The sequence below is a fragment of the Haliotis rufescens genome, unplaced genomic scaffold (genome assembly GCF_023055435.1).
Source record: "Haliotis rufescens isolate VD_foot unplaced genomic scaffold, xgHalRufe1.0.p SCAF_2, whole genome shotgun sequence".
NCBI classification, from domain to species: domain Eukaryota; kingdom Metazoa; phylum Mollusca; class Gastropoda; order Lepetellida; family Haliotidae; genus Haliotis; species Haliotis rufescens.
The window spans coordinates 19306661-19332791 of NW_025963890.1; the positions used below are offsets into that span (position 1 = coordinate 19306661).

The following is a 26131-nucleotide window of genomic DNA, read 5'->3' on the forward strand; positions in this document are numbered from 1 at the left end:
TGTTAAATCACCAGTGTATAACGAGCATTTTTTATAACAGGGTATTCAATATTAAATGTATTATTTTGATTGATCATGGAAATACAAATAAAATGAGACTAAACATGTCACAACTAGGGGGAAGTGGCCTAGAAACTTAAACATAAATACGAATGTTACATAAAATTCTTAAGATTTCTATTTCTTTTTTCGACATGATATATTTTTGTAGAATATTGCCCTCAAACGGAGGGAGATACAAGGGGAGATATAAAAATGTATTATTAACATGCATTGTAATCGTTCTTGCAAATAACAGACAAATCGTGTCTTTCCAGTTGTACGCTCCTCTTTCAATAAACGCAAATGCAACTCGTACTGAAATACGTTAGTAAATGTATTTCCAGCATATGAGAAAGTCTTTTTAAAGAAAAAAAACAGTGCTGCAAAGATCACGTGAACATTCCCGCAGATAATTTGCGCTGTTTCTCCCAGTCCGTGTTTGAGGGATACCACAAGACCTCTCTACAAACTTGAAAGCGAGAAAAACCTTTCCAACTTTTATTTAAATGGGCGTATGTACCATAGTTGTTGTCTAATTTGTCGACTAGCACGCCAACGTTAAGTTCCACATATTTCATCTAGAATCCCCAAAGCTAATTATACAATACCAAGCCTTTAGAACCACATCGACAAGCCCTTACCCGAAACAATGGGTCCATTTGTTGTTATTTTGGGAGAAGGTGGACCTACAGATGCTCTTAGTGTTTCTTATTATATGCTCTATGTTTTTTCACATAGGCTTTGATTTGTTCCTTCGAACCCACCATTGATCCACATGGAATTCTCATATATGATAGCCACGATGCGGGGAGTATGGCATTCATAAGAGGAAAATTGTGTTCTATTGGTGTTTAGAATTAACTTATTCAGAATCTATGTTTGAGAGAAAAGGTTTATTTGCACGCAGAGCAAACCTAATTTGAGCTCCAAAGAATACCAGGAGTTCCTGCTTGAAAAACCCAAACTGTTGACCAAATAATTGCGAGTGTAAGGCGAGGATGCCAGTTTGTCAGGATTAAGTGAGTGACAGAAGAACTCCCTGCAATCCTAACCATGCCTAAATACATTGATCCCCTTCGTCTCGCGCACTTTCGGGAAAGTACAGAGACCCTCTGATCGCCAAATGTCTGAAAAAGGCGGATAATCTTTGTCAATCGTTTGAGAAATCCTCCCTAGCCAACGAAATGGCGGATATCCGCCGCTAATCTCAAATCGACATTCGGACAAATATGAAGTGTTTAGACTTCGAGGAGGAACCATTTGACAGTTTGACAGCCAGTACCGTACCGTGGGGACCTCCATGCCAAGTTGACTAAAGACCGAACGCCAAAGACAGAGAAATATTAAACGGGGACGAATAGTTGGAGCCATTTATCCGAGAGTTCGGCATTACACAAAGATGGCAATGGCGGCAATAATAGCTGTAATAAGTTTCACAATACCTGGATATATATCAACTGATAGTTTTACTACAGGTAAGATTTCTTTGTAATGTTAGCATACGGTTTAATGTTGTGCAATGTATACTATGTGCATATCCATCATAATGATAAGCAGCAGAGAAAAATACAATCCTCTGTTCAAATGTTATTGGGTAAGTTCATCTATTTTATTTCATAACATACATCTAAAGACCCTTCCAAATTATGAATAACTGCTGATTACAACGGTATTCGTACAGTATGTGTTTTATACTATTTTTGTCGATATATAGTTGGACATTTCTTCTATATCTGCCAGTCAGCATTGACTCTACAACAAAACGTTTTTCTAATTGAAAACATCGACATTCTGAAATGTACATATTTGTACATGAGAGCTTATGTTTAATTTGCGTGCTGGCCCCTGTGAAAGTTACATTTCAATTCCTTTTTATCCCACAAAGACGTGTAAAATGTATCGATCCAGTATGTAGTCACGCTCAGATCATATAGACTCTAGGATATATCTTAGTTCCTTTACAAGCATAAACTATGACCGATGAATTGGTCATTCTTTAGTTTTCAATATTAAGCCTCTGCATATTCTTATTTAAACCCAAAGAACGTTAGCTGAGGTATACAGTGTATATGACATGGTCAACAATGTAACGTGTTCATAATCTGCTGAGGTAACAAATGTGAAGCAAATATTTTCAAAATGCTTTACAAATTGTTCATTCGAAGATGCTTTTGGACGAGTGACAAATGTTCTCTGAAGTACTTGTGTTTAATATCTTGCCTCGGTGACGATAGTTTGTGGTAATCCTGTAAATGCAGTTTAAGGAGATGGAGCTAATGAGAGGCACGATGTCATACTCTGTGCCTTTGTTGCTTTATAAAGCTTTTAAATGTTAACACATGGTTCAATTTGATAATAAGATTGAATGCCGGAAGAAAAATGTACTTATGATGATAGCATCCATTTTGTGCTGTATCTTATGTTACACAATGTTCAATTCTATTTACATACACTAGTATATAAAAGTATAATACACACTGTTCAATTCCATGTACATAAACCACTATATCAAAATATAATGCATAATGTTCAATTATATGTACATACACCATTGTATTATACATAATGTTCAATTATATGTACATACACCATTGTATTATACATAATGTTCAATTATATGTACATACACCAATGATTGTATAAAACTTTATTACTCATAGGGTTAGAGATAACCGAGTTCATAAAAATCGTAGGTGCACGAGTGCAAATGTCATTTCTAACGCACTAGTGAATTGTTTACATCATCATTGTTGACGTCATTCAAATGTTTTTGGAATCAAAAGTTTGGAATAACGTCACACTAGAAACTTCGTCATAGCTGAAAATGATTGACGTCATTCGACATTTGTGGTTTAATTAGACGTGATCAATGCATTTTTTTCTAAAAGGTTAAAAAGGGCTCGAGCGGATAAAGAAATAATTGTTAATAAAGAAATTACACACGCATGTGTGTCATACTGATTTTACGAAAGTCGTGTAAGAATGCATGTATTACCCTCGCTCTCGCTTGGAAGAAACAATAATTCTGACAGTCGTTTCGTAAATTCAGTATGACAGATATGCTCGTATAGTAATATATATAATACATAATATTACATTTCATGTACATACACTGGTATATGAAGGTAAAATACATATAGTTTAGTTCAATGTACATACATAAACACCACTATATAATAGTATAATACATAATGTTCAAATCCATTTGCATACAGTTCAGTATATAAAAGTACATGAATGCTATATACTGTACAATTCCATGTACATACTAGTACACGACTGTATAAAAGTATAATACATAATGTTCCATTACATTTACTTGCACCAATATTTAAAAGTATAATACAAACTGTTCAATGCCATGAGCATACACCGCTGAATAAAAGTTTAATACACAATGGTCACTTACATGTACAGTTACCATTGAATAAACGTATAATTTATAATATTCAATTTCATGTCCGTATACCTCTATATGATTGTATAATACTTAATGTTCAATTTCATGTGCATGCACAAGTATTTAAAATTATGATACATAATGCTCAATTTCATGTACATACACCAATATATAAAAGTCTGTTCATAAAAAGCAATAGTGATTCAATTATATGAATCGTGAAATAAACAGGAACGTAATTAGGTAAGGATAAGATATATAGATGAACAACTTCTTTATTACAATTAGGTGAGTGAGTGAGTTAAAATTTTAAGTCACTATTACAATTAGGAGCGACGTTTCGGTGTAGGTTCTAACACCGTTTTCAAGTACTTGCTTGATAACGCTGTTAGAACCTACAACGAAACGTTTCTCCTAATTATAATAAATACTCCAAAATAATAGAACTGAGAGAAGGAAATTAATTGCTTTAATTGTCAAAGCACAAATACAGAAAATAACAAATACGCGAGAAAACGTATGTTTTCTCTTGTCTTTAACAAAGGAAATACGTCGTTTTTCCCATTACCAGAGGCATGCAGTCTAACGCCCATAGCAAATATCACAAGAAGGTCAAACGACGCAACGCTTACTTTTACGCAACAACGGTATATTCCTATTGAAATGTTAAGCCTGAAAAGTAATTTCTTTTGTTTTCTTATTTACCTGCTATCAGACGCCGATTATCCTGGAAAACACACATTTAGGGTTGTAGCTTATACTTGAAAGTGACACCTCTGATAAGTCGTCAGAAGTATGAGAAAGCGTAGAGTTATATGCTTTGTGAGGTATATTATATGTGTGTTGTAAGTAATGCCTGTATCTCTCACAGTGTGTATGTTTATTCAGATTTGGGATTGAGGAAAAAGGATACTTGTCTATGAAGAGTAATCATAGTGAGTGAAAAGTCAAATTGCAGAACATACTCACATTCATTTTACAATAGTAACATAATTGATGTTATAATGGTAGGTTTACACATATTAATATATTTTTGAAAGAAAACAGGAAGGTATGTTACTAAAGTGAGTGAGTGAGTATGGTTTTACACCGCTTTTAGCAATATTTCAGCAATATCACGACACCAGAAATGAACTTCACACATTGTACCCATGTCAGGAATCGAACCAGGGTCTTCGGCGTGACGAGCGAACGCTTTTACCACTATACTTCCCGACCGCCCCTATTTTACTAAAGAACTAATAAGCAGAATGGTACATCGTTAACTTGAAGTGCTTGGCACCATCGACAGTTTCGGGACCAACGAGGCCGATCCAAGACATGCAGTTTATATTATGGTCAATTGCTTAATGGGAAGAATAATATAGCTTTAATATTGACACCAATCTGCATACATAAGATACATGGAAACGACAGCCGTTATGTTTGTTATGAAGACAGAATATTGCTAAATGATAGTGGTATTCCGTACAATTCATCTTCCTCCTCAAAGACCGCATCCATGGGCGTCTACCGGGAGAGCGTAAAGTCGGTGGTTCGATCCCCCGGTCGCGTCATACCACAAGATGCCTGATGCGCGGCGTTAAGGGGATGGAACACGAACTGGTAGGCTCGGAGTCAGTATACTGAAAGGGGTATCCATGTTAAACTGCGGTATGAAATCTCAGTGAGTTAGCACAATATAACCAGCATTAGTCTGGACGCACACGCACACGCACACGCACACGCACACACACACACGTGCATGAACGTCAATATATAACTTATATCTTGAAAGCGACGTTGAACCAGGTCACCTCGCCTCACCTCCTTCTCAATGCTACAACATCCGTCAGTGCACGTTACGTATTGGGGGACAATGTGAACAATGGCATGCTTAAACTGTGTGTTATGCCTGATACGCCTGTAACGCCAGTGTTACTTCAATGTTTTGTTACGTTAAGGTTACGTATGCAGTGTCACAAGAACGTAGATGTATGGGGCAGCTAAGATTAAGTGGACAGCAGTTGGTACATCTCACATTCAGCTATATACTTTAGTTATGAAATTGAAGATAAATGATCATATCATTTAATGCTTCTTTTCAACGTTGCGTATCTATTTTCATAACACAATATTTTTATTGTTATCCATGTGACATTTGACAAACATGACACAAAACTACTTCAAAATAGAGCTAAATTATTCAACAATGAATTTTGTTGTTGAGTACTCATTAAACATGAGTACATCATGCTGTTGTGTGGGTAGTTCTGACTTATAACCATTTTTTGAACATTGTTAAGGACACGTTAGGCAGGCAGTATTGTACACTGCTTGCCCTTGCTTTCATATGTCAGCCGAAAAATATTCTCTAATCACAATTGTTATCCCTGAGAAATGATATACCAGTAAACGACACAGAAACACACTAATATGCTCGATAAACTAGCCACTTCAATTATCATGTATATATGATCATCATACAGTCGTCTTATCGATAAAACCATATGCACACTCGCATGTAAAATTTATAAATCAACGTTTTACTCACATTCGTTTTATACTGATTAAATTACAAACAAATAATGATAAAGCCAACTCCTATTCAAGTGAGTATTTATGGGTCGCTTCGGTCGTTCATGACATTGATCAGGCAAGACGAAGGCCTCCTGTATTTTTGCTCACCTGGTCGCAATTTCCAACCGGCGACTCGGCGTTTGATTCAAAGAAGACTTTGCTACTTCTCGCAGATGTGTTTATTTACCAATGCGAGGATCAGCGATCAAACGCTATTTCTCAACAAATTACGCTAATAAAAAAGATTCGTGTTTGTTGAAGCAAAAGGGAAATATGTAAAATCCCTATGGATGTTGGTGAGAATGGAGCAACTCTTCGCTGTAATGTCAAGAGATTAACCGGTGGGTCGATAAGTGTGTGCACCGCCGTCACTCATGGGACATTGTAAATATGTCCGTTGTTTTCATGCACTAGAACATGTTATGTGCTTTCGAAATTTAAAAACTTAACGGTTTCTTTCTTGGTTTTTACTTCACCAAAGTTTAATCATGTTTGACCTATTTGAGCCACGTGTCCAGTCAACATAGGTCCATGTATGTAAAAATTAAAATCTCTTTATGTTTCTCTACATGATGTACCAAGAGTTTAAATACGTTTTCTGATTTAAAGTTATATATATTTTTTTAATTCGGAACCATGTATTTACTAATTGAAATTTTCATTCTGCTGCTAAATAAATTGCTATATTCATATACCGAGTTATGAAATTTTACACGTTTTGTTATTATAGTTTAAAGATAACACTCAGTGTGTTCCGCGATATGTTTAGTTTCTTAGCGGAATGAGGAAATCACCACAATAATGATCACTATTTACTATTCTGTATTTACAAACCCCACATGTCAAGCAACAATACTGGTTACACTTTTCTTTAGCAAAGAATAAATAAAATGCTTTGTGTCAAGCAATAATAGTTTTGCCAAGCAGTTACTGTATTACATTCACCCTAAACAGTAAAAAGGTATTAATTGTAGAAATGAATGTTTCTCGAAGACACGATCGTATTTGGATAACAACTTGTTATTTCTAACGACGATTCAGGGATACACTTGTGCTATCATCCGGTAAGAGAACATCATGTTGATATAGATAAATAACGCGAAAAAACTCTTTCCATTATCATAAGAAGTCTCTCCTAAAAGGAGAGACCTTTGTACGACTATATCATAAGTACGGGTTTATGAATCACTAACAAATAGTGATGATACAAGGTTTTCGCGAAAGATGAGCGTATTCTGCTCCATCTGTGTGAGTCATAAACACATGTAAAGGTTTAGTGGACAATTCACCTGAATAAACATGGAACATATGGCACAAGTCAAAACAGGGATTTGCATCAGATATCATTTTGTCACTGATGCGTCGAATTTGGACATGAGGCCTTGAATGTTGTAACCTTGATCAAATAACTTTTGAACAGGAGTCATATGACCCTCTATTAAATCTTCGTAGAAAGATATTGCTCGATATAGCCTTGTGGATAGTATATTTGTAACTTAATCTGATTGCATATATCATAAATATGAAACAGATGAGACGGTTTCATTGGCCTCTGTTACTTCCTACACTTGTCTCTTTTTGTAGTTCAATCAATGCAAGGGAATTGGCTATTTGACCATTAATTAATGATATACCTGAACCTTGAATTAAACATCTTGGCCACATCCCTTTGTTTTCGCCAATCCGAGCAGGAATTCTATAGTTGCCACGTTTAGGGCCACGTGCCCCAGGGATCATGGAATGCCGTTTTTCCTTGTCGTGTGGGATAGTGTTGTGCAAAGTTAAAAATTCAAGTGTTTTGACATAATTATTTTTCTTTTGTCGCCTACAAATGTTGTTGTAGCCATGGCTTAACGGTAGCATTCACAGGATGGGTTAAACTAAAACATAATCATCATTGGGTTAGAAATGTCTGTAACGTATTGGAAGAATTAAACTCGACCATGTCTGACTTACATCTGCAAGGTGTAAAACAGATGCGCAGCGCCATTACAAAATCTACATGTGAAAAGATGTGATCCACTGAGAAAGACACAGTACCAAAATCACGTTAAAAACAATTACCTTAACAAAGAAAAACCTCAACTATAGTACATACATGTACACACTATTCTGTTTCCACGGGGAAAGTATTGAGCTACATTTTTTATATCTTTTCTCATCACCGACCGCCCATAAAAACCGGCCCGACCCTAAAGTATTTTTTAAAAAAAATCCAAGCTAAATTCTGTTCCGGTTCCTCGCTTTTAGGGTTACTTTTAATTCCGAATTTGAACTTCTTCCTTAAATTCTGGCCTCACGAGTTATGTCGTTCATGATCAAGTCAGGAAATGTTGTTGCTTTGAAGCCTTGAAGGTTTGTTTAGTACAACTATGAATTTGGTTTTGAGTATTTGGGAATAGAAATAAAAATTAAATTCTTCCTTCCATCCCAAGTGACGAGAAACACGATTCGGTTTATGTGACTTGATAATTTTTAAGGAACCAATAAGCCCCAGAGTAGAACTTCACATTTTCATTTTCTTTCAACAAATGCCAACGGGACCTTAGAGCCAAATCCACATTTTATGTGCCTGTTAAGATATATGAGCACAGCTTGCCTTGCCTTACTCTTTGCAGGTTTTACGTGTGAATCATATGTTGAAGGGACAATAGTTTATACAAGTGCAATATAGCCAAAGTCTAAAGATATTTGCCTGTCTTTTGAGGCAATTGATGATGATGATTATGATGATGATGATGATGATGATGATGATGATGATCCTTTCAGCTGAACAAAGGCCCCCGGGTACCTCGATGGACCAGTTCAGCGAGACATGGTCAACCGGACAGCACCTGGAAAGGAGATTCACGGACTCACCTCTGATTGAATGGACTTTCTTTCAGAAAACAAACGACGTGTATGAATCCAGTGACAGTAGTACACAGAATTCTGACTCTAGTCTAGGTAGTTATGCAGATTCTGGTACAACTGAGCACTACCAATACGACTATTATAGTGATGATAGTAAATCATCTAACACTGATCCACACCCCTTTTATAGTACCAATGAAGAGGAATGGCGGGAAACTACTAATTCAGAACCCAAAACAGCATATTCTGAAACGCGGCATTTTAATTCTCATTCAAGTCATGTTATATCTGAATCTAGTACACAATATGAGTCTGTAACACCAAATGTAGATACCAGTACCGTTAGCCAGACAACGGTTGCAGAAACCCATTACGCTGATTCCACCTTAGGCTCATCGGGAGGGATCTCTCAGGATCTTTCCACATCTTCACCTAAGTTCACTGATTGCGTTTATGATGTGTCAAGGACGTCAGGGGAGATTATCTTTCCGGACAATCTACCCAGAGCAAATTCATCGGAGGTGTTGACATGTAAATGGAGAGTTCGAACCCCCGTCGGACCAAATATAAAACTCCATTTTAGAAAGTTGGAACTGGAATTAGGATCCGAGTATCTGGAACTTGCAGTAGGTATGGCCAGAAATAAAGCTACGAGGCTTATCACGGGGACCAAACTGCCAGCGGATATAATTGTAAAGGGAACAGAGTTGTGGCTGACACTTAAGTCAAGGCAAAAGGATGGATTTACGCAAGTGTCTCTTGAGTTTGAGGAAACAAATGAAAGTATGTATACCTTTGTACCTGTTCATCCGGTTTCATTCTTGTGTCCACTTTGTGTTGATATTGTATAATAAAGAAATGCTATTAACAGCCTATGTAGCAAAATCTAATATTTGAATCCGTAATTATTTCAGACAGCACATTCCCTGTATCTGACAATACAACTTGTGGCGGTCTTTTGGTCGACATGGAGGGCAACGTCTCGTCTCCCGGATACCCCGACAGGAATTACTCCACTAACGAGGTAAAGAGACCGGATATAACGAAGTCGGATATCACGAACCGTCGGTTAAAACTAACCAATTGCTAATCGCTTTACAGTTGAACGGTTAATAGTATTAACCTTACAAATGCTGAACGTCAGATACTTAGAACTGAAGATGTACCTTGGTGTCAGTTATATTCGGAGATGGCTTATCAGTTAAGGTACAGCGTGCGAACATAAGGTAAATTAAAACAATTAGAAATGTTACGTAACATTTTACACTTACATGTTACTGTGAGAGAGGAACCATTTCCCTTTTCTACGTACATGACGAACTAAAACATATCGAACTGATAAAGATGATCGGGAAAAAGGAAAAGTTAGTTAACAGCTTCACATAATTACAAATGCTACTAAATTCGAATTTCCTTTCATCCTTTCGTGTGTTGCCACATATTCATAATATTTGTGAATATTGTTGCATGAAATTAAAGTAATTTCTGTCCTTTCAGGAATGTACCTGGTACATCGCTGCCCCGGCCCACTCTGTTATCCAGATGAGCATCATGGGTTTCAAAACTGAAGTATACGACCAAGTCCGAATTGGTGTGGGCCTCCTAGCTAAGGCTCCAACTAGCAGGCTCCTTACTCTCTTTGGCGATCTTGTTCATGAGAGGGAGACCATAGTCCCCGCCAACTCCTTGTGGATAAACTTCTACTCAGATGACACAATAACTGCTAAGGGTTTCTTTATCCGTTACAAGATTATTCCAAGAGGTTTGTTAAGGTTTTTTGCATTCCACATAATGTTGTGATAATGAAGCAATGGAACATATGTATAGTTCTTATATTTAATGATAATCCACATTCGGATAATTGTTTTATTAGTAGTAGTGATATTGTATACAAAGTAACGTGTTTCAGTAAAACCATACGGAACCGTGATATTTTGTGTCAATTAGAAATGATATTGTTAATCAGCGTTTTCACTTTATATTGTTAGCTATCTGCAATACAAGCAATGTGTTCGACTCTGAAAGTGGTGCCATCACTTCAGTCAACTATCCGAAACCCTACCCCATTAACAGCGAGTGTACCTGGACCATCGCTGGCCAACCTGGGTCCTACATAAATATGACCTTTCACGACCTCAGGATCCAAGATGGCCGCGATTTCGTTCTTGTTGGTCAAGGTTTGTTGAAAACATCGAAATCGCAATTGTTTACTACTACAACGCAGAAACTTTAACGCATGCATCAACAAAATATGAAATCCCTTTACATATTCTAATAAACACAATAACCTGATTAAGGACGATAGAAGATAGAAGGACGGTCGAAAATTGTGTTCATAATGTCAAAGATCCGGGTTCCAGTCCTCACTCATACAGTATATAAATCTTCATACTGCATTCCATGTCCTACTAGTGGTACTAGTTTTTCGCACCTTGGAAACGAAATATTCACGTATAATTTGTTTCATGAGAGTGTGCTTTTACTCAAGAGTTGACACAGTGTTTCATATTCCCACTTTGAAGGTAAAGAAGTTTTCGATGGTCCATTCACTACCTACACTGGGAACATCACCCGGTCCTTCACATTGACTGTGAAGGCCAGTAATGCTTGGTTGCACTTCACGTCAGATCATCTGATGGGGGGTGATGGATACAGGGGATTTAATATCTCCTTCAGTGTCTTTGAGAAGGATCTTGATGGTAAGTGTATCAATCTTGCATGTTCTTGAATGTCTTTTGTTCATATGTGTAATATTATAAACCCATTTATTTGTTCGTTTACGAATGAACATCTTTATCCTCTTTTTGTATACGTGTGTACAGATATGTCATCTCTCTTGTCATATTTGCACATTCTGTATATACAATTAACTGAGCACAAAAAATACATACGTATTGGTGATAGAAACGTTTAGAGTTTGTCATCAGATTTTGAAAATAACCCGGAAAATACTTAAGAATTAATATTTTTATTAAAAAAATTATCTCTGTATACGTGTATATACATGTTTTGTTTATATTGTCATATTTGCATATTAAATGAATTAATAGCTTTAACAAATATACAAGTACAGCTAGAACCCAATTTAATGTTTAAAACTAGAGTACATAATCCGGAGACAAACTCACCCAATGATGATAAAATTATTGCAAATGCTATTTTAAAGTCATATTTAATCAATGTTATGCATATTTTACATTGCATATACTATTGGAAACACACGGAGTGCAGATGTGATTATTTGTCACACTGTAATTTGTTCAAATGCCCACAACACAAAAACCCTTTTCTTTTCTTTATGTAATATTATTCAAATGACCTAGTGTTTTGCTGACGATGGGCGTGGCGGGATCACAATCAGTAATTTCACATGAACCCAAGGGAACACCGTACCGTGTTACATTTTTATATCCCAATAGCGTTGACACTACTTCACATCACCTTGGATTATGTGGTGGTCTGTTGTCCACATAAAGGTAGTGGTTGTCTAGCTCATAATCTTAAGAATTAATATACTTCCTGTATATATATTTTGTATCACACTTTTTTATATGAAACGTGATCACCTACGACAGAGTATACTGGAACGCTGGCATAACAAGCTTCTTTATCATTAAAACCGAACGTGACGATGTTGATGGTGAATGGTTCAGCGAGTTGATATTGTCATGTTGGGGCAAGTGTTACAACACGGACGGAATATACGTTCTTTACATTCCCCCAGTTCCAGTTACCGCCGTTGTTTTAATAACTCCATCTTTTTCAGTAATCGCTCCTGAGTATGAGAGATGTCTTCTTCTAGTACTCTTAATCACCCACGCAGTAAAATTCCTATTCGTACTGGCGTTTTCTGTAGATTGGTGTTACCGTTATTGGTCGTCCCCGTTCTGTGACATTTGCTCTCACCAGCAGATATCTCTCTTCAAATAACGTACTAATGTTCAAAGGTCGAGAGTATATATCGATATCTACGGGCAATAATATGGTTAGCAAAAGAGAAAATCGATTGGCAAAATGTATTGTATGAATTTGAAAGTTTTGAAAAAAAAGAAGATTTTATGTAAACGTCTCTTATGAATCACATGCAGAATACACATGCCGTATCCTTAGAAACGTTTATTTTTGGAAAAGATACTAGGAAAACAATTTACCGAGATTTTTTACATTTTACATTTTGTACATTAATGAATAACACCATGTACAGGATTTGACCCACACAATGACGGTTGTGTGATATATTGATATATGTATGTGTTATACGTATAGACGACATGTTTATACACAGGGACGTCGTGTCATACGTTGAGACATGTAACAATAAATCCGTTATACCAGTTATAAGTTACCGTGTAAGTGCCTTCTCCTTCGACACAGGTCTTCATTCGCAATTGTGAAGCATTTCATCGATGCGTTAAATAAACTAAATTATTCACTCATTGGCCGCTAATGAATTCGATTTAGACGAGACGAGTATTGACATAATTATCAAATGTTCTTGTAGAACAACCCACAACACCAAGGGGCGTCAGGATTGAGGATAACTACAAGTTAGACCAAGTTCCACGAAAAGATGTCCTCATCTTTAGACTTACTGGTGTGCAAAAAGAACAGGTATGGATGGATATATCTATGCATAATCAAGAGGCATAATACTTTTTAGCAATATGTATAGTGCGGAACAGCAGGAAAGGAGGAGCAAAAAAGGTTGCTTAGTTGTCCCAATGGCAGTGAGTAAGAGAATGTGATTAACACCGTGTGAGAAACAAGCGGGAAACGTAAAGTATCTTCGTCATTTTAAACTTTCCTACCACAATGAGTTGGCTTTAAACAAATCAAACCAATTATTCTTTCACTCACTCACTCAATGTTTGTAACACATTATTGTCAATTTACCTGACCCAAATGTTACATACACAATAACATCGTTCGTTTTTTAACCAACAGTTTGAATCCCGACTTACTCAGTTCCGAACTGAATTAACGAGGGTAGTCAATGAAAGATGTCAAGCGAACCCATCCTGCAAAGAAAGTGACAAACCTCTCAGGTGAGAAATCATTAAACCAGTTCCGTAACATTTTTGTTGGCACTGCTTGTAGGAGTGAAGAAAGTAATAAGTGCCAAATGTATACCAACATGGTTTGGCTAATGTGCCCCAGGGGGGGATTCCATGTCAGAATTGATCAGGGGACTTAACGTATCAGTTGGTCAGGTTAGGTGACTTTATTGATTAGGTGTCATCGTACCACGACGGCGTGAGGCGTTTCTCATAATATCAATCACTGGTCAGTCTGGTCCAGACTCGCCTACTCGCAGGCCACCATCATACAGCTGGAATGCGTCGTTAAACAAAAACAAAGCAAACAAACATTATTTGCATCATCGACACAATTGATGCAGTGTGCAGTCTATGCCATCCATTGCATGCCTAAATCTGTAGTGACGCAAAATTGCTATGAACAGGCTTGTGTTTCCATATGAGTCCCTTTATACCAAATTAAAAATCTATTTTGAATCTATGTCAATGAAATGAAGTTAAATACAATGTTTAAACATGAGACATATGCTTTATTCAAAGACTATATAAAAAAGTATAAAACAGATAATATATAGTGTCATTCTTCTGAATTATAATTATTTTAAGGATAATGTTTCTTATATTTTTTGACACACCATGATGGAATGATCTGATTCGGATTCCTAACAATGAAGCTATCTTTTGCATTATTATTCAGAAACAATTGATAAAGCTGAAGGTAACAAATAATATAGCTTCTGAATTGAAATAATGTCAAATCATATTGGTACTCACGTGCTTACAATATGAATTGAATGTCGAACTGTCCTCAGAACAATGAAACCCGTGTTTTTGTAGTTTACGTCAAACATTCATTAAAAGTATGTCATTAAAGACATGCCATGTTGAGGTGACAGAATGCTTATTACTGTTAGATAAGGAGATGTTCTTGTCCGTTCAGTTGGTGGATGTAATTGAATTCTATTTGGACGTTAGTTTGTTCAGCAATTTTTTCAACTTTCTTCCGCAGCATCGATTCATAACAAACATTCCATTAGCTTCAGCATGTTTACAAAGGCAGTTCATGGCATTGTTTTTAGCATTCCCCTAAGGACACGACAAAACTTGCACTTTTAATTATGTCATAAATAATAACTGAAAGCATCACTTTTTGTCGAGTTTAATTTAACTTAGGCTTATAAGCTTGGACCTTATTGTCAGAAATGTTTAAAGTCAAAGAACATAACAAGAGTTAAAATGTCAGAAAAATGACAAGAGCGAAAGGTGAATGCCATCTATTTACAGTGAAACCACATTACCTAAGAACTCGATATATCGCTCGAATAAGTTTAAAGTCAATGATATGGCAAGGACAAAGTCGTGTCAACATCATATTAGAATTGAAATTAAGTTAACATAACAGGAGTCGAATGTGTGTCATTACTATGATCAGAATACAGTGGAATGACATACATTTACAGTAAAACCTCATTACTTTGAACTTGATTAACTCAAAATATCGCTCAATATATTCGAATTGCAGAATCCACCGTTGTTTATTATATCCGCCTGACAAGAAGTCATTTAAGTTGCTCTACAGAATAGGGAGGTGCCATCGTTATCATTAACATACTAGTATATATCCTCATGGTTTCGAAGTAATCTTTCTCACATTTGCTATTCTTGATTTACTATTGATATTTGGTTAAGTACATTTAATGAACATGTACCGGTAACTTCTCTTGTTGCATAAACATGTCATGGTTAGAAAATCGTATCTCATAACTAATATTTTTCTTTCGCACTTTATCAAAAAATTGTAACCTGTTTTATTTTGTCTTTGAAATTCAATTTTGAATACCACCAGCCCATTCGTTTCCATACACCGGGGAAAATGTTAAAGCATCACTTGCTTTATATTTCCACATAAAATAGCCAAAATTTTACTTACATCCGGTATCAAATTTTTGACGGAAGATATTATGTTCCTAATTACAAAGTGCGTACTCATTTTGAAATATATAAAACAAAATTAGTTATCTTATGACTTCGTTTCAATGGTAATAGTAACTAGTAATTGACATCCCTTTCAGTTGCTTCCTGAAACATACAGTGCTCTTGTACCAACTTTTCAACAGGCATCTATTGTAGTCTCTCTTACAGCTCCTGATCATATATTTAATAAAACATTCACCCCCATTCCACATATACCCCCTTCTCTATCAGGCTACACTCATCCCATTCTCAGCTCTGAAATTAGGAGTCTTGAGTGTGCTTAATAATCGAGGGTCCCTATATATAATTATGTTTATTTAACCTTGCACTTTAATTCAGTGACTATATGTTAGTCTAATATCGGTGGTATGTTAGACATCTGCCAAAATGAGTTCAGTGTCATATGAATGATGTTTTTACAATAGATATTGAAGTTGAATATATATGAACACAAAATAGGTGGTGCTTAACTCATTTCCATGTCTATATCAATCTTTACATTGTCTTTAATGAAACCATTCATATAGGCACAGTAAATGTTTCGGGGCTATTTTGGTCTTTTACCGCAAGTGATCACAGCAACTAATGAGTTGTAGAATGTGAAAGGAGTTGTAAAATAACATCAGTAATGACCTTCCTTTGTTGAGGTGCATGTAAGTGACTGAAATATATATGCTATTTACATGTCTGTCTTTTGTTGATTAGTCTTACTCATGTTTGCAAATATCCATCAATAGATGTTAGTATCGTGCCAGGCACGAACAAAAAGGTATTGGCACTTCTTCTACCTCTTTTCAGTGGGATCGGTCAGGCTTTTTTTTATCCCATTTTGGGAAGAAACTCACACACAGACATTCTTTAGCCTCCCGGATTATAGTAAATACATCCGATGAATCGCCTTTCAAGGTTTCAAAACGTTTATTTTTGTTCATAAAATAAAAGTAAAATATCGGGGGGTTTTATAACAGATAACTGAACTTTTATTTTTTACTAATAAAAAGTGTCCGGGAATTGTCAGTTTGTAGAAAATGATCTTCGCTTTGATAATATTGAATTATATTCCCTACTCAAATGAACATTTCCAGTTAAAATTTTGAATCGAAATACGTGTAAAGGGAGTTGTTTCTAGTTCGGGTGAGTTTTTCCCCGACAGGCGCTTGGCTTGTATTTGTCCGGGGCTTTAAGCGGGACAGTCGAAGTATGTTCTCTATGTGGCTCCGGACATTCACAGGGGCGCAAGGTTGACAGTCTCTGCAACTTCTCACGGTAGTACGGACTAGCCACGTTCCCCGTTTAACATTTACTCTCAAATCGGGAAGAATGTCAAAAAATACCTTCGAACATTTCCGCAAATACTAAACTACGCTACAAATCAACCTGTTTGATATATCAAAAAAGTGTAAAGAAGTACTCTCATCATTTAAAGATTGATATTATCAAATACTGTCAACCGTCTAACATTAGGCGTAGACAAATTTAGCAAAGCCTCTGGTTCGGATGACAAACATGCTCTGTTTGGTTATCTTCACGTGGTCAAATATGTCTGACGTGACGTCACAGAGATCGAGTGATGTCATGGTCCCAGTTTGATGTGTGTGTTTCAGGACAGAGGACGTGGAAGTCACCTCACTGACAAACGAAGGTGACCAGTTGGTTGTGGAAGTGCTTGTACGAACAGCTCTTGCTGGAGACTATGCCATGGACTCTCTGGACTATGAGGAACTAGAGAAACTCTTTCACTCTGACCTGCAGACTCTGGATCTTCAGGTAGGACATCTGGTTTCCAGGATTATGTATTGGATTTGAAGGGAATTTCCGACCGTTTGCTCAGATCCCCACATTCTTTGCCTTCGAAGCGAAAATCCTTCAGAAAGCAAAGCATTTAGGCTATGGGTCAAACCTTGTTATTTAGCACCTAGTTCATGAGTTTCACGATCATTATGTCTACAAAGCTCCTTGCCTCAAATATATTTACTTGGTAGTTGAAATAGAGTGAAGAGATTGATGTGCTGTTTACTTATGACAATGCTTTTAATGTCTTAAGCTACCATATCCATAATGGTATTGAAACTGGCGCCGGACAGGTCATTGAAGCGTCTACATTTGATCATGGCGCTTAAACGTGCAAATGTTATGTTCAGAAAGGCGTAATATTTGTTTTGTCTAATTTGTAAGTCCTAATTCTATGAAACGAATAAAGACTCGTAGCAGAATGTAGATCGGTAATAATAAGCTTTTCCATAGAAATAGAGGCATTTTGCAACATTTTGCAGCATGTTGTTGGGCCTACACATTAACTACCATGTTACTTATTAAGAGGCATGGCTTTCCGGTGACATAAGAACAGCTATGTCGTACTGTGCCGTGTTTTGCTCGAAGACCTAAGTACAAACTCTTTCCATCTTGATCCCTCTGTATAAATCATGTTCTTAAGGTAACTAATAAATTCATACGTGCATGACAATCATTAAACGATTGCATCAGACAAAACCCCTACAGTCTCCAGATTAGGTTAGAGGGTTGTTCATGTTTGGGTGGTGTCTTCAGCACGTAACATAATTATTAAGTAAACTTCTGCATTTTCATGTGAAAGATGTGGACTATAAAGTATTTTCAATTTCCAAGACATACATATATATTATCTGTAATCTTATTTCTATTTTGTCTATAAACTGCGACACACATGTGCGTATTGAAATGTTCCAGCTTGACTTCGACATTACACCCGCCATATTTCTCCCATTGTTATTTTCAATCACCCTTGTTGATTCGGCGCTCTTTGACCCCAGTAAGTGGCAAGGTGACCTAAGATCCCAGACACGCTGTAATCAATAACTGTATTTCTCCCCGGTGGGAATAAACAACCGTTGTTGTCCTAAAGATTTGATTTTCAGTCCAATTTAATCTTTCTGCTTAAATAACATGTGCGACCTTGTGTTGTGGCACTCGTATGAATCATCCCTTTGATCACATCGTTCCCATTATGACGCAATCACACTAGTTCAACTTTTTTAGCCATAAAATCAAGAATGTTGTTCCCATTGGGTTGCATTTGATTAGAGGATGTGCTAACTTAACGCTAAAACATTGTTGGAATGTGTTCGAAACAGATGCGTCATGTTTGATGTTGACACGGCAAAATTATGCTATGAATTTGCATGTACTGTGAATTGTTCATATTTATACCCGAAGCAGATTTCATAACTAGTACCGATTAACTCATGCACAGTGACTAATAAGTGCTAAGAACGTTTCATAATGAAGTATGTGCTCTGTGGGTCAATTGTATATATTTTATGTCTTTAAGCGTCATCGGTTGCCCTCAAACACATCAATACATTCACATACGTATAAACTGCAACGTGTAAGGCAGTGTCATAGTCATCCCTTCTGATCAATGCGTTCCGTTAGCCTTTCCTATCCATTTTCCCCCGTTAAACCTTCGCATCATTGTGTTTCGTTAGCCCCTTACATCAATTTGTTCCGTTAGCCCTTCTTATCAATGCGTTTCGTTTGCCCTTTTTATCAATGTGGTCCGTTAGCCTCTCCTACCCGTGTGTTCTGTTCTTACTCGTGCGTGTGTTAACGTTCGTTAGTCTTTCCTATCCATGTGCTACGCTGTTACGCCTTCAAATCAACGTGTTCTGTTAGCCCTTCCTATCAATGTTTTCCGTCAACCCTTCCTATCAATGTTTTTCCGTTATCCCTTCCTATCAATGTTTTCCGTCAAACCTTCAATGTGCTCTGTCGTCTTCAGCATGGTCCTGGTGGTGCAGAAGGAGGGGAAGAGTCGAGGTTACCCGAGTGGCTAATCGGGGTCATCGTGGTGGTCATTCTGCTTATTGTGGTGTTCTTTGCAATGGTCATATACTCTCTGGTGAAAGAGAGAAAGAAGTAAGTATTTTTATAGATAAAGTCATGGGTACATCGCGTAGGTCATGTATATGTTTAATAAACCTTTTCTTAATTATCATATTTATTTTGGTTGAATTCACGATATATTTGCACGTGCCATAATAGTAGCTTGTTAGAGAATAGATCATATTTACTGTATTGAATGGAAAGAGATGTTCTGCCATAGTATTAGGGGGTGTCTAAAACGTGACCACTGCAACATAACAGTTGTCAGTTGTTATTGATATTCACCAGTGTACATAGGGAACAACTCACATATTTAATAGTATGTGGTTTAACTCTAAATGTTTCATGACCTCCTAGCCTTAAAAGCGTTTTGTAGGTGCAAAGAGGTCTAGGCGCATGCCATTACAATCCGCCACTACCCGACAACGGCTGTGTTTTGTGTATGTAAAAAGGCCCAGGCGCTTGTCGTTACAATCCGCCACTACCCGACAACGGCTGTGTTTTGTGTATGTAAAAAGGCCCAGGCGCTTGTCGTTACAATCCGCCACTACCCGACAACGGCTGTGTTTTGTGTATGTAAAAAGGCCCAGGCGCTTGTCGTTACAATCCGCCACTACCCGACAACGGTTGTGTTTTGTGTATGTAAAAAGGCCCAGGCGCATGTCGTTACAATCAGCCACTACCCTATAAGGTTGTGTTTTGTACGTGCAAAGAGGTCCTTATCCCGTCCAGAATGGATCAGTGAAAATCAGTGATGACACCAGGTGTTCGGGAAAAGAGTAAGCATTTACTGCCCTACCGGTAGTACCCGCCAGACACACAATTTATATAAAAATAAGTGTTTTTTCCCTGACGCCACACAGCAGTACATGCGAACAACAAACCAGACAATAAAGTTGTGGACCAGAAATCCAGTCAAACGATAGTGCATTTAATGATTTTGATGAAACTAAAAACGATATGATAATGTTGAATGAGTTCTACTGTGTATAGGGGCGGTCGGGTAGCCTAGTGGTCACGCCGAAGACCCGGGTTCGATTCCCGACACGGGTACAATGTGTGAAGCCCATTTCTGATATTCCCAGCCGTGATAATGCTGAAATATTGCTAAAAGCGGCGTCAAACCATACTCACTCACTCTACTGTGTACAAGTGCAGAGGTTGTGCTGCATATAAGTCAAGAAAAACAACAACATGTAAAACATATGTGAATACAAAAGTACAAAATCATACATGCCCTGTGGAATTGTAAGACATTATATTGAATTTTGCAGCTGTATGGATCTTCGAGTAACCATGGGTATTTTTGGTATTGCTTACATGGCCCTTAATACAATCACAAAATCACCCCACTGATTTCTGCATAACAATAAAGACATATAAAGAGCAGTAAATAATAACGTAAAACTTGTCTTATCGAAGTGCTACAACAACTCGCAATATGAAAAATATGAAAAACACAACCGCTTGATAGCATTCACACTACAACGCTACATATGACATGTTTTAGTGTATATGAAGAACGCACTTGTATGACAACTGACTATACAGATAGTAAAATAAATGAATCCCGTGATACAAGTATGTTATCAATAACCATAATGGTTATCAAATCCTTCGTTCATCAAAACTGTCCCGGGATAGAAATAGACACCATTCTTTTCTTATGATGTTATCAAAACCTGATTTGTCTCGTCAATACTCCAATTATTTACAAGCCGCTGGAACATAGCTGCAATAGTGGTGAATGTGGAGTGAAACAAAACAATTACAACAAGCACTGTTACACACGATAATATGCATTGCAAGTATAAAGAACTTATATTAACCTTAAAACCAAATCCCACTTAAGTCAATGCTACCTGCTACGTGCGTCAACAAAACAATATAAACACAACGCGTTTATAAAAAGATACATATTTTATCTGATCTTACACAGATAAAAATATCTAACACGATTCTTATATGATATAATCCTGCTAAATAGTAGCAATAACATCATCATAAGGAATGTAGTCAGTGCAACGTAACCTTCGCACGTTTCTCGGGAGTATTTGCTACTACCTCTAGTACAAGGTACAGAACTTCAGAGCGATGCATGTATCCTAAACGAGAACGTTATAAAAAGAAGATTCCCTGCATTCTCATGCATAAAAAGTGTAGGAAATGGTTGACGTCGTATCTCTGTCGACCAGTGTCAACACTGCATCGTGGGCCGCTAAGCGGTGCCCGTACAAAGATTTAATATCGGGTTTGAGCGACTTGCAAGGCCGGAGTCAAGGATCCGTGAGAGAATGCAGCATATGATGGTCTTAAGGACGGGGCTTAGGTGATTCTGAGCAAACAGCTGGGATAAACACGACATATTTGACTATTTGGAGTCCATGCGAGACGCTATAGTTGTACAGCCGTCTTCTTTCCCTCAGATTCAATATTTGAAAACTTTGTGGCCATCGATAAATACCTTTTACTGCACTTATCACCTCCTTGCTATGCAAGACATGTTTTCTTAATTACTTTCACGGTTTAGGTTGAAAATACTGGCTTAAAATGATACAATAAAATGTTTGACGTTTTTATTCAAGAAGACAGCGGGAGAAAACATATTTGCATTTGAAGACCTCCCTTTGTCAAGTTTTGAAGCAGGGCCTTTCGTTAAATGTCAAATTTAAACACTGCGAGGAATACTCTTCACGCGAAACATCAAATGTTCGTGCATTTGTCTTGGGAAATAACATGCAGGCAAGAATTAGGAGGTTATGTTTGGTAAAATGTGAACATCAAGGTCGGCTGGACCTACGTTTCAGTGGTAAAATATGTTGAAAACAAATGTTTCATACTTGTTTGTTGAACTTTGCGTTTTTCGAACGTGTGTTTTTAAAACTCAAATACCACGCGGTTTATTTGGATAAAACGATTGTATGAAAATTGAAACCTAGAGGCTTCAACGCGATACGTGCTGCAGTTTCAAACGTGTGAAAATGTGCACGTTGAAATTAATTGAAGCAATTAGCAGTGAGTTTGTCTTTTCCTTTGTCCAAATAATGCAACATTTACATTTGCAGTGATTTTGGACAGGTCTGTTATATGAGTATATATTCTCTATTTCACTTAAAACCGATGCCTTATTTTGCACATTTCACTTTGTATAAAGAAATATATTTTCTCTGCCTTTGTCACAATACAACAGCATTTATAGTTGCTGATCTGTGTTTTGTATTTAGTCTGTCAAATGAGTATATATTTTCACTTCCATTCGAATTTGATGCCTTATTTTTAATGAAAACACATGTGTACGCACTATATTTAGGATGACAGTTAGACTTTTTCTCTACCTCTTTCCCAAAACAACAACATTTATATTGCTGTGTGACATATTTGTAGCTAGTTTATCAAGTGAGTATATGTTTTCTATTTCACTCGAAATTGATGCCTGATTTGAATGAAAACACACATTTTCGTATTTCATTTATCTTCAGCAGTAATATATTTTCACTATCTTTGTCCCAATACAACAAATTACGTATTTGCTGAGGTATTCGTATTTTGTCTTTTCTATGTATGCTATTGTTTTCGTTACCTCAAATACTTGTCCATTTCTACATGACGTCCCCGAGAACACTAATGCCATCGTAATTTGGTATCCTGACAATTAAAAATACATGTATCATTATCTGCGCCAATTATTTTTCACCAATATTTTTACTTTAACACCCATTTGAATCTGATTATTCTCTGGCGTTGACGTTTTATATTCATTATCTTTAAACAAATCGAGCTGGTTTTTTAGACTTACTGCAGTCTCTCTGGCTTTGCAAAATTAGTTATGACTTCGTTGTTATATACAATACTTAAAGGGGCGGTCGGGTAGCCTAGTGGTTAAATCGTTCGCTTGTGACGCCGAAGACCCGGGTTCGATTCCCGACGTGGGTACATTGTGTGAAGCCCATTTCTGGTGTCCCCCGCCGTGATATTGCTGGAATATTGCTAAAAGCGGCGTAAAACCATACTCACTCACTCACTCAATACTTAAATGTCTTTTCAGGCAACGAGCTGGAAGCTACGGTGGAAATACATCGTCTGCATCAATGTGTGACGAGGTGGAGGTAGGGAAAGATGACGGAAACATACGAATAACCTCGTTTATTGTCGACAATGAAAAAAACAACGGAAACGGTTGGGTAGATACTGAAGCCTCTACGCTTCAGAGACGTCCCCAAGCCGGCATCCACGGCTGTATGAACCCCGCTTACGTCGACGACGAGGAACAGGGAAAGACTAAATCTGCCGACAAGAAAAAGGATCACAAACCAAAGGAAAATGGTAAAGAAACCAGCGATTCAGACGTCAGAGAGAAGGCCGTTGACGTTGAACCACAAACCGATAATGAAGACAATGAGGTTGACATTAAAACTACAACGCCATCGATCGAAATTAAAACGGAACAGGATCCAACACTGGGAGCTTCGACGTCGAAGACGGAAATCAAAACTGTTGAAACCCAGGAAGCTGAAGTAAAGGATGCTGACAATACGATATCTTTGGACGCGGACAACCAAACACGGTAAACTTTTAGGTTGACGGATGTTTATATGGAAATAATATCCAGTATAAAATTATCTTAATGTGACCGATCGATTCATCGTTGTGAAAAGGGATGGGAGTGTTTGCTGCAGTTTGATTGGTTGAAAAATGTTAAGTGGGATTCGATCCAGACATCTTCACTGCATATGGAAAACTTTGCTTGAAAAGTATCCGTTTTTTCTCAATTCCCAAATTTGGAAAGAATGTGCCATTCGGTCTGGCGAAATGTATACCACATTAATAATATATCAAAGTTGAGCAACATTTACCAGAAAAAAACTTTGATTTGGTTTGTTTCACATTCTACCAGCCAGGTTGCTGTGACCTACGGAACATTACTGCAAACGTTTGTATTTTACAATATCGACAAAATTATGTGTTTTCAGAGTTGCTGGGGCCGTCGGTTCCAAATTAATTACACAAAAACACCAGCAAATCTGAAAATACATTAATTACCTCTAAATCTACACAAAGTCGTGAAAGGTATACTGGGTAATTCGAAGGATGGGAGGTAGTTGCATGCGCGAATGGTTTAATTCAACATAAACTGTCAAATAAACTGTAGAGTGTATTTTAGTAATTACCTTTTAGAAAATAATATGTAACATCAATATGTAATCAAAAAATTTAATTGTGTCAGCTTCATGTAATCAACACATGAAGGGAGAGTGATTATGTTCTACAAGGTGACATTATGGCGAATTCATTCTACATTAGATGCATTCCGTTCAAACAGGACAGTGACAGTCCACGACCGAAGGCACATGTTTGATTCCCCATATGGCAACAGTATGTGAAGCCCATTTCTGGTATCCCCCGCTATAAATTTGATGGAATACTGCAAAAACAACCCCGCTCACTCACCCTCTCCGGTCAATCAGGGTTCTCTTTGTCGTGCGAAGACCCTGACGTCCATTATGCCATGATAAGGAAATGATATTAACCTCAAATGTCATACATTCAGTAAATGATTTATACCAAGTTAACGCAAATTATGCTCAGTTATAATATTATATGGGACAAAAGACGAGATGACGTTTATTAGAAATTCGCTTATGTCAACCACAGACATAATAACGCATTATTTCGAGGGTAGCAATTGAGAATCATTCCCGTTTGGAATCGCATGAAGGGGAGTTAAATAATAAGTAAATTAGAAACGAGTTGGGTGTTTGGCTGCTTTCAACAGTTTTTCAGTAATATCTCGGCGTGTCAGGTTGATGTTGCAGGGAGGCCAAAGTCAACCAACGTAGAAATTTGCCGTTTTGATCGAAATAAAGCAAATCGGGGAATCGAACCAAACGACAAGAGGATCCTAGCATTTCTAAGAGACGCAACTCTGCATAAATCTAATTGCGGCGCTTTGACGACAGGATCTTTGGTGTACTAATGTAATGAACCAAACGAGATATATATGGCACGTATATACTTACATGAATACAATGACTATCCATGAGAAACCGAATGGTCTTTTTTATTGACAGAAAGGACAGCTCTTCAGATTCCTGCAACAGCGACAAGGGAGATAATTCAGACTTGAGCACCAACTTGTGAACCACGGATTGTCGGTGTGAAAGTACGGATTGGTACATAAAAACGAAATGACAATAGCTTCCGGGACATGTTGTATAATCTACAGCTTATGCTTATTACATGTGGTCGTCAGCATGCGAAGTGTTGCATTATGAATACTTATTTTTATTGTTTTGTCACAACATTGTGTATGTTCCCGTTGGTGTGAATGTGGAGAGAGTTTGGAGTACGTTGTTTTATATTGTAAAATACTGTAGATTTAGAGAAGAATAAAATATCATTTTATGTA

At 37.2% G+C, this 26131-nt stretch overlaps 1 protein-coding gene across 1 annotated transcript; it reads left to right on the top strand.

Moving 5' to 3' along the window:
* Positions 1-1298: 1298 nt before the first annotated feature.
* Positions 1299-26131, top strand: LOC124138809 (cubilin-like). Its single transcript, XM_046505681.2, has 12 exons — positions 1299-1517; positions 8771-9637; positions 9769-9878; positions 10352-10616; positions 10843-11031; positions 11377-11553; positions 13356-13465; positions 13799-13899; positions 17469-17631; positions 19622-19758; positions 23771-24289; positions 25794-26131. The coding sequence occupies exons 1-12, from the start codon at positions 1442-1444 to the stop codon at positions 25861-25863; spliced, it is 2784 nt and encodes a 927-aa protein (XP_046361637.1). The 5' UTR covers positions 1299-1441; the 3' UTR covers positions 25864-26131.